Below are 10,801 nucleotides of genomic sequence, written 5' to 3'. Positions count from 1 at the left end.
CTGGATTCTTTTGTTACTTATGGCATTTTATTTTTACTTACTTCTTAATTACTTCCAGTTGTTGCAGTCTTTTGTTTGGGGTTTTTTTTGTGTCCCCCCTAGTCATCATCCCACCCCTAGATTTCTGCAATATATTTTTCCAGCCAAATATTCTGGGCTTTCACGCAATAATTCGGGGAACTTGCACACAGCCTGCTGACGTGGAGAAATTGCCAAGTGGTGATTGTCAGACCCAAGAAAGCTTTTTGTGGTGCACCACTTTACAGTTTAGGTTTACCAATATAAATAATTCCCTACCCAAACCCTCAAAATATCCCGTTTCCCTGCAGTTTAAGAAGCCATCCCACAGTCCACCTGCACCATCCCGGTTGAGACAGGCACCTGTGCCCGTGACTACACATGAAGAGCTCAGGTAGATGAAGGGCACTTGGAGACCTGTCTTTGTGACTGGCTGACTGCTGGGAGAAGCGTCAATCACAGGTCCTGGCTCAAGTCTTAAGAGTGACCAGGGCAGTAAACATGAAATCCTTAAACTTACTTGTAGGTAGTCTCCATAGACAAGTCCACCTTTGCTGGCTTTATTTATCCCTTCTTGTGATTTGTCATCTTTTTCATCTTCCAATGATAGCTTGTTAAAATTAAATCTAAGAAGAAAATTAAGTAAATATATAAACTATTTAATTAAAGAACTATGAATATACCTGCCTTTTTGCTAACAAACAGATGCATCTACAATTCAAAGAATGCTTTGTTTTGAGAAACTGAACCACTAAAGCAGGCTTTTGAGAAAAACAGTACACCTGAAACACCTCTCGTCACAGTAACAGCTGGTAGCATTACATCTAGTTCATCAAATAACAAGTGCTTGGACAAGTCCTTGTACAATCTCTTTTGCTTTAGCGATAGCTACAGCTGTCTATTTGTTGATAATCATTAATTCCTCTCTGAGCTTTCATATTTTACATTAACATTATATCGTTTGAACTGACGTTATAAAGCAAAACACAGGGACGAGGGACTCACAGGTAATTGTTCCCCGCGAAGGGGCACCCGCTCATGATTCCAGGATCCAAACTCGCTGAGCTGCACCCCAGGGACTACAGTCCGTTAGTGTTCCCAGATCCGCTGCAGCTGCCTTATATGTAACCTTATCTCACCACCTAGGCCAACCCCCAAATTCTCCTCCTTAGCCCTCAGCCCATCCCCGCTATTCAATAATTACAGAAACTATTGCGGCACAAAGGTCAGTAAGTTCATGTTGTTGGGTCTCCAGGATTTTTTTTTCAGTCAGTCAAAACAGTAATGGCTGGCATATTCGCTTTGTCCTATGGCACACGCTTTTTATGCTTTTTACTGCAAGGTTTCCGCCAGTTGCTTCTTTGGAGACCAAGGCTGGTGTAAGGGGTAAGTCCATGAAAGGTCTGTGTGTGAGGAAAAGGCAATATTTAACAAATTCAGGAATTGTTAAAGTAGGTTTTTAACTTGCAGCCTCTTGTATCAAGATAACAAGATACTTTTAAGTTTAAAAAATGAAACATATGGAAAAGGAAAGGGGAGGGGAAGGGAAGGAGAACATATTTCTATGGCAAACTGAATAATGCTTGTAAGAGATTTCAAGTAATACACATACTTTCAAAAGATACACACAGATTAAGTAAAAGAACTAAAAATAATCATGTACATCTCATGGTATTTTTCCAGTGGTTTAATTAATGACAATTTCTTAATTTTATTTCCTCGCGCAAAAGTTTCACTCTCATTTATTGACAAATGTTACTCAATTCTATTTAATCATCAGCTTAACACACAATGAAGTAACATGTAACTAGTGTGCACTTCTTTCCTGCCGGCCAGCCTTTTCTGAAAAAAAAAGTTAATGCTCAGTTTTACTGCAAACAAAGCTGCACGGCCCCTGTGACCCCAGACCATTTGCTCTCTGCAAGACTTACTCTGCTTAGTGGTGTTTGTGTGGTAGTTTCAGCTGTTCTAGTCACTTAAGAGTAGCTGGCTCATAAAAAAAGTCATACGCAATACGTGGGTGATGGGATGCATACCCTGCTCAGCCAGTTGCCGTATGTCAGGCTATACAAATATTAGCTTAAAACTAAGCTGAGCCACAAGAAAAGTAGGACTCCACTGAAGCAACCCATCAAGCAAGGTCAAGGTGTTACTCCTTCATGATGTAAAACCTGACAGAGGAAAATAATCCTCTCGCCACACACATCTGTACATCTGCTCAGGATGCAGGCAAGTAGACGTGAAAGTAAAGACTGTGCACTGCCGCATACATCAGAAATTAAATGTTGAAAACTGTGCTTTTCAGCATCCCATTTGCACTCAAACAGCTTGATTGCAAATGTAATAATCTCTCACATCCACAGATCTGAAAGGCATGGACAAGGAAGGTTTATCTTGTCATTTCTATACACCTTCACCTTAAACATCTAGACTGAGCCTCCACAGCGAAATCAAACTTTCCGTTACCTTTTCTCATGGCACAAGCAAAGAAGTGTGAACCTAGTAAAAATAAGGACAACTGAAAAATATTGAACTCTCAACCTCACCAAAAAAGTTACCGTCCGTTTTCTTCTGCAGTTTTAGTTTCTTCTGTGGGACACAGAGAATAATAAACTTCCAGAGCAATGGTCTCTGACTTGCAACCTTTACATTGCCTACCCAGTAGGCAAAGGACTTTGAAGTATCTGAGCCCTTTTAAACCCAGTGCTGAACAAAACATTAACTCCCTATCTGGGACGTAATACTACCCTTAATCGGTTCATGGTTACCGAATTCACTTGAAATCTATCTGAGGATACTATCTGAACCAAGCACTATACAAACTCCCCTTCTGATTCAGCAACAGACAAGCTTCAGTCAATCAAATAAATCAGCCAGACTACAACGATTTAGAAAGTTATTTCCAGTATTTCCAACATGTTCAAACTCTCTGTTTAGGGACCTCATAGCTGATTGGTCCCAAAGTACCTCCATCCTAAAAAACACCAGCCTAGTAACGCTTGTGAAACTTGACAATCCAAATGAAAAGCATCCACTACTCATCGCTCTTGCTCGATGACCATGTTCACTTTCTCCTGTTAAACCCTCTTGTGCTGGTGCATTTAGAAAGCTTGCCTATCCTCAGGACCCTCCTGCTGAGAGAACATTCCCGAATGTCTCTGAGTCCTTTATCACCAATATCTGCCTTTCCATCAGTTCCTCTTGTATTTCACTAGCAACCAAGAACCTTATGATATACGTGAGAGGATTCAAAAATATGATTCTCCAAATCATCAGAAAACTGCAAAGACATTGGAAAAAAGAAACACGAGCAGTTTGTTTCAAGCCCACACTTCAGCCACAAATACATTCCTCTAACCATATTTGTACAACATCATGCTTTGATTTAAAATAAGAAACAAAAATATTTTTTGCAGTGCTGTCAATACATGAAGCACTGTTATCAAAATATTCACTCAGATCCTAGAAAAGTCCCAACAACTTAACAATTCCTTTCCATGGCAGAGATAATTAAAAATAAGTAAGCTGTTACTTTCATACACAATGCAGAATGAAGATGGTAAGCTCAAGTTCTGTATTTTTGTGAGAAGCAAAAAACAAATACATGTTTAAGAAAAAAAGACTGCCTAGTAAATTTGTTTAAAAATGTTTTTAGCATCTAAAATATATACTCTATACTTTGTATATACTTTGTAGAGTGAATGCTACAGACTATATTCTTTACTTTAAATGCAAATCCATGTTTACCAGGCAAAGTATATGAACTCTGATTTTGCACACAAACTAGAAATAATTTGCTCTCTCTTTTCTATCTCTCATAGGTAACCCTGACTGAAATAAATGTTCAATCTAAAACGTGCGTAAGTTCAATCAGTCTGATCTGATGCTGCAGTAATTTAACAGTCCATCTTTAATTTGAAAACTAGAAATGTTGGAAGTGGCTTCATGTTAACTTCTTGAGCAAAAGCCTTACCTCTCCCCCACTCTGCCTCAAAAACAAGCAAACAAAATGAGGCCACTGTATTCATGCATTATAGAGAGAAGCAAAACCAAGTATGGGACTTAAAGTTGGTAACTCCTACCTGCATTGTGTACCTAGCAAGGGCAAGCTCTGTAGACTGACCATTTCCTGAAAAGTTGGGTAATATTATGGATAATATTATCCTTGCAACCATTCATTTAAGGAAATTTAATCTCATGCTAGCTGAGTTCTGCTCTCTAACCATTCCAACTACAACAGACCTGAAACTATCCAAGATCAGTGGAAAAAGAGGTCTTAATGAGAACTTGAAAACCCCCGAAATAAAACCGTAGACAGTACAGGACTATCATTCATTCATCTTACTGGCTGCCTTCATCCGACCTCAGTAAGGCTTCACAAGTGTGTAATGAACTTGGTACTAAAAAAAATTTTAAAAAGTGACTTGTACTACCTGATTATGAAATTGTCTGTTGGCACTGTAGATGATAGCATGGATTAAAAGAGCCCTCAGGTTTGGATCAGCTCAGAGCCTTAAATTCCAGTGTGGCTGCAGACACCCTTAGAAATAAATGTGTTTCTTCCATGCTGCTCAAATTTGGGGTTCACTGTAGGGACCTGATTTTTCTTTGAGTGGTTTGAGTGGCCTTTATGCCCTGACAGAGATTTTACAGCTACTTTGCCAACTCTTTATACTAGCATAATCATAAATGAGTCTTGATGAAAAAAGCTCTTCCATGTGAATGTATCTGAAAGCAAAACATAACCTTAATTTTAATTGACAGTATTACTTTTTTCTCAAAATGCGCCATCATTTCCCTTTTTCATGCTGAACACTCAGAACCACATAGAAGCAGATGTAACTACACACACAACTTGCTGTTCGTGCTGTGGATGACTGAGCAAGGCCATGAAAACCAAGACTGTTTGTGTGCCCTTGAGCTTTTATTTAGTTATTTATTTATTTACTTTTAAAGCATGAAAGTCAGACAGAATGACTTCCGTTCATTCCAGAAACATACCAGAGGACTCTAACCTCAGCAGACAGTGAGAACGTTCTGTTTCGTGACTGGGCTGAATACAAGACAAACAGTTAAACACAGCAGAAAAAAACCCACAGCTCCCCAGAACTGCACTTTATGGCCTTCAAACGAACCATCATGGCCTTCATGACCAAGCATGGGAATTGTTAAGCATCCTTCTTAATCCACCCTCGTCCCCTTTCTGTTTCCCTCCCCTTCCCCAGGTGGACATGGGGTGGCTGGGCTAGCTTTGCTCATCTCAGCTGCAACAGGGTTGCAGAGCAGAGACAAACCGAACTTACTTGGGCTGAGAGAAGTGATTCATATGCTCAAAAAGGGAGCCTCCCTCTAGCCTGGGCAAGGGGAGGTTTGATATAAGGCAGAGGTGGCCTGTAGCATATTTTGTAGATACAGCTGGAGCCAAGAGTCCGCATGTTCTTATTGTGTGGGGCTCTATGTCTAAAACATTAGTCTGATGAGGACAGGTAAGTAAGAATGACCTCCTATGTACTGTCATGAATCCCAGAAGAGCCTTCTCTCCTACTAAATTAGAAGTGACCTGTTCACCCAGGCCAAATCTCAAGTTATCCTACATGAAATCACCTATGGAGAAGAAAAAATGCACGCACAAATGGTTTGGACAGTGTCACCCATTCTTCTGCTCAAACTCTCACTCTGATTACAAAATCATCATAGATCAATTTGTTTTTCCAATGTTCATTAACTTGAACAAAGAGCTTGGAGACCTTCTGGCTACAAAGAAGTGACGCTTGAAGCTTCCCAACGTCATTGCCCCAGAATTACAGACTAGGAGTTATCCAGCACAGATGGCTTCTACCTACGTAACAGTGGCTGCAGTGAGTTGGATAAAAGATCCAAGTAGGTCATGCCATGCTGAAGAGTTTCTACTAGAAAGTAGCAGATGTCTTGGAAAGAGCTATTAGAACAAAACAAACAATCAAACATTTAAAAAAACCCACAAAACCCCAAAAAACTAAAAAGCAAGCTTACAGTGAGATCATTTCCCCAGTACATCCATCTAACTTTACAATGTTGATAGTCCAGGACTTCCTAAGATACCTGTGTCCTTGCACTTAATAACCCTTCTTCTGTGAATCCCCAGCCTGCAGCAGTGAGTTCCATAACTAAAGTGCATATCATGTGAAAGTGTATTTCCCTGTGCCAGTTTCAAACTTCCTGCCAAGTAATCAAGTAATTTTAATTTCCGTTTGGTACTAAGTCATGGCTTATGACCTCATGAGAAATAACTGCACTATACCTTTATAGTCCCAGTCACCCTTTTCTGCACTTGTGCAGATTCTGTCGTGACCTTTTTGAGATGAAGCATTCAAAACGCAAGTATCTTTTCGATGTATAGATGTGAGCATTGTTAGTTCCATAAAATTATAGTGATGAAAGAATTTGTCTCTTGGACAACTATAATAGCAAAATGCAGTACAGCAGCTACTAGTAGGTTTTGGTTGACAAGGTGCAACTCAAATTGCACAGGTGAAGCACCCGGTAGCCTAAGCCAGAACCTCACTGTGCTGGCTGCTATACAAGCACTGAACAAAAATCACTTCCCCAGCCAATTTAATAATATAACAAGAGATAGACAGGTGAATAAAGACACATAAAAGGAAGGTGAAGAGAAGATAAATTTGGCACCAAAACATGTCCTCTGCTCAAATGAGTGTTTTGTGATTTTCAAAACTGGACTTGTTATTTAACTAGCATTTGAAATTAACAGTCAGTTTTAAGAAAAATAAAATTTAGTGACTCAAGGCTAAAACAAACAAGCTTAAAGTTGATGCAATATTAATAATCCAATCAGACATTTGTACCTGGGGGAGGAACAGAGCTCAAGGTCTTGCAAACTACAAACAAAGAGAAGAGATAGTGCTGCAAGATTTTTTTTTTTTTAATGTTGTATTTGTTCTACTTCTTAAACACAAAGAACTGTGTCATCACTTCCCAGCATACCTTTAACTTCCATTTACGTTTTAAACATCCCAGCACTATTCCCCCCGTGCTGTCTATCATTTGTGGCTCAGCAGAATGCGGCAGAATTTCTTTCACATTGCACAGTGTCTGACCCTGCTAACGCTGGTACCAAATCTCCTGCCCCAAGCTGTGCTTAAAAAGGAACTCTTCTTAGGCTACCACCAGTTCCTCCTACACCTGTATTTTCTAAATATACAACACTCATGCTGATTGTGCTTTCATGGGTTGTCTGCGAGCTGTGCTCCGACGCAAGGTGCAATTCTTTAGTATAGGAAGGCTGTTGTTTTTCCCCTCCTAAACACCTGAATCTTGGTTACCAGTCAGGTACAGTCAACTCAAAATCTGGAGCCATAAGGTACTCCCATGGCTCCACGTGGCTCAATTCGTGCTGCTGTTTACTCCATGGTACAGCTGGCTAGCAAGTGCAAAGGGCTGGTTCAGGACAAACGCTGATAACAATTTGCTAATCTGATGGTATTCAGTATTATCATTAATGGCTTGGATGACGGAATAGGTTGTACACTTCTTAAATTGACAAATGAGAACAGCCTGGAAGGTATAATAGCATGCTGGCAGATGGGGGCTAGAATTCAAAATTATCTTACTGCACTGAAATAAATAATGTGCAGCTTCAGTGATGCAAAGAGTAGTACTTTTGAACTTCAGCTGTGATAACCAAACCAGCAAATAAGAAATTCTTTAGAAATTATCTGGATGTTTCAGCTATTCAAAAATAACATGTTAAGCAACAAAAAGCAAAATTGTGAAAAGAGCAAATTTGATACTGGAAATTTTAAATGGAAACTTTCTACATGGCATGGAAACCCTCCTTTCCATCCAGCATCAGAAAGAATTTGTCTGTTGTATTACGTCTTGGGCACCACTCTTCGAGGAAGATGAAGACCGCTTGGAAAGGGCTCAGAAGAGAATGGCAAGAACAACGAATGTTTGATGTTGAAAATATGGCCCATTAAGAGAGATGGAAAGAATTATACTTGACCTGTATAACTAAGAGAAGGTTGGGGGGGAAGTGATAAATACCTTTCCTTCAAAGGGAAGAGTAATAAACAATTTTCCATATACAAGGGGATGGGAAAAGAATTAACCAGTTTAAATTATGGCAAGATAACACAGACATCAGAAAACAAAAAATAAAGAAATTTCTAGTATCTGTAGACCACTAGAAAACATTGATGAGAGCTTATAATTTCTCCAGTCATTGCTGATTCTGTCTCAATGCAGAGAGAGACCCAGTGAGTCCTCAGACTCTCTTTGAGCCCCTTCTTCTGCAGCTCCCTGCCCCCCTCCATTGCTGAATCCGCTGGCGTACCTGCTTTGAAGGAAAGAGCAAGACAGATGGTTGCATATACAATTAGTTACCATTTTCCACATATCCCATCATTTGCCATGAAATGGCAATGACAATGCATTATAACAGTCCAGATGGTGGTCACTTCCTTTTTTTCTGCTCTGTTTTTCCTTTTTTGCTAATATTTTTTGTATGAATTGAGTGTAAGTATTTGCAGTCTGCTATATTAGCAAATGCGTTACTTGCTCTGCCTTAAAAGGAGATAGTATTTGAGATGCTTCTTTTAAAAAAGAAAGCTAAGCAAAACATTATAAGAAGCATTAATGTTGCTAAAGCACTTAGAGAGCCTCATGCAATGAAACAGAAGTTGGAAGGAAACACTTCAACATTTTCTGGAAAAAAAAAATTGTTCAATGAAAGCTAAATATGCACTGAATATGTATTTGTGTGTGTGTGTGTACTTATTTTCTCTCAGTAGCCCATAAGAATTCCTACAAGACATTTTGCTGCAACTAGGCTATAAAGAAAACTTTCTCAGAAACACGTTATCTATTTGTCTCAGCAAATAGCTATGTAGTTATGCTGGCTGCAGCATTTTTTTAAAATTTAGCACCATAAGAGAAGAACAGAACAGCACTGAGGACTGACTTCAAATAACATTTTGAGTACAAAATTTACAGTATGTATGAATACAAAAAATCATGACCACCTCTGTCATCGATTGGTTTTCCAACCTTTACTGCATTAAGTATCAGGGAATGTGCTGTTTAGATAACCAGATACACACTGCAAGGAGCGAGCGGACAAACCAAGCTCCCTGTGACCAATTTATAATCTGAAAGCTATTTGTGCAAGCCGTTTGGGAAAGATGAACAAATACAAGATGGCTGGTCTTCGCCCCCTAGCGTTTGCTTAAGAATTAATGTAAAACAACCATAAAAGAAAGAAAATTTTAAAAATCAATTTCTTTTGTAAAACACAACCAGAGAACACAAGCTATGTTCGTCTAAAGTACTACATAAGCATCAAGACTCTTTGTAAGACATCAACTCACAGATTTTTTTTGAAGAAACCAGTAAGATGAATCATATTTGCTGTGTAGAGAACTTACAGTTTGTACTTCTTAATTGTATGCATATAGTGGTATAAAAGACCAACTTAATTAAGAACTCAAGCAACCCAAGCAAGAGGCATTGTCTGCATTCTATGAATTTGAGTGGTTTGCGTTAATAGGACTCAACAGATCTGCAATTAACTGCTCGGCAGTGCCTTAGATGTGGTTGAGTTACATACAGATGTTGAAAAACAGTTTACTGTTAAGCACTTTGCTGCTTGAGTGAACGCAAGTGCTGTGCAAAGCTTGCCCTGGCAGAGAGCCTTATCGGTGAGACAAAAGTGACAAACGGAGCTGGGATTTCCAAGAAGCTGAGTACAGAAATCATCTGCTTGTCACACGGGAATGACTAAACGGAGTTCAGTGCTTCACCTGGCAGCTCATAGCCTGAACAACACGGCCAGCAAACAGTTGGCAAACAACTAGTCAGTGAGGCACTGAGGGGCCAAGCTAATACACCTGATAACCCAATAACACTGTGGGCAATCAACTGGACCATTACTAAGAGCGTGAATGAAAGAAGCAGCAGCCGTTCCCATCCCCTGCAGATCAGAGAGGGCATGTGAAGGGTTTTTTTTTTATTATTTCCTAAAGCATTAATCTAGAACATCCCAGGTCTGAATTTTCTAGTATTTTTAATTGTCTTTTATTAGATGCTCAGTTCTTTCCTTGAAACAAATTTCAAACAAGATCATACCACACATCTGACACAAAAGCAGTCTCTGTCCTTTTTCATAAGGAGTTACTGGAATGATTGACTCTGCATGCATTTTTATGCTCGCCCACAGGGTTAGTTCTCAGGAATCACAGCTCATTTTTGCTAAAGCCCACAAGAACATGAAATCTGGAGCTGGTTATGAAGACAGCTATTCAAAGCATGGATGAACTGCATCCTGCTGCTGGTGGGAACCTAGTGGCAGACATTTGTTGCCCTCCAGAGCAGGAAGGGCTCCTTATCTACTTAAGGAGAATCTATTCAGTTCTGAACAGCGCAGTATTTTAGTGAAGATAATTGGTCTTTCTAAAATAAAAGGAAAAAACATGGAAGAAATTTGCAAGGTGATGCAACACACAAAACAAGCCTGCACTTGTACTATTATTAGTAGAATATGTACTTGAAATGTATATAAATATGTACAGCTGATCCTGTCATAAAAATAATCTTCTCTTTTACATTGCAGACCATGTTATTTAAAGGCAAAACATAGCAACCCCGGCAGGTAAATTGCCCAGTGTTATGTGTCATTGAGTATCACCTCCCATTTGGTTTTCTATAAAAGCCATTACCTAGCAATGATCACAGTGATAAGGCAGCCTGTTATCCATTCCTTCCTTACTGAAATAAGCACAGCCTC

The 10,801-nt window shown here is 39.4% G+C and overlaps 1 protein-coding gene across 1 annotated transcript in view; it reads right to left on the bottom strand.

Moving 5' to 3' along the window:
• The window catches only part of TDO2 (tryptophan 2,3-dioxygenase), an 11,837-nt gene extending 10,761 nt beyond the window's left edge, over window positions 1–1,076 (bottom strand). Inside the window, exons 1-2 of the mRNA XM_009283327.2 lie at window positions 1,024–1,076; window positions 539–644 (exon numbers count right to left, since the gene is read on the bottom strand). Coding sequence (XP_009281602.1) covers window positions 539–644; window positions 1,024–1,058 — 141 coding nt within the window. The 5' untranslated portion in view covers window positions 1,059–1,076. The remainder of the gene's footprint in view (window positions 1–538; window positions 645–1,023) is intronic.
• Window positions 1,077–10,801: the final 9,725 nt, after the last annotated feature.

Source organism: Aptenodytes forsteri, unplaced genomic scaffold (assembly GCF_000699145.1).
Source record: "Aptenodytes forsteri isolate BGI_AS27 unplaced genomic scaffold, ASM69914v1 Scaffold6, whole genome shotgun sequence".
In the NCBI taxonomy this organism is placed as follows: domain Eukaryota; kingdom Metazoa; phylum Chordata; class Aves; order Sphenisciformes; family Spheniscidae; genus Aptenodytes; species Aptenodytes forsteri.
The sequence above is the reverse complement of the archived record's forward strand: the minus strand, read 5'-3'. Positions and strand labels throughout refer to the sequence as shown.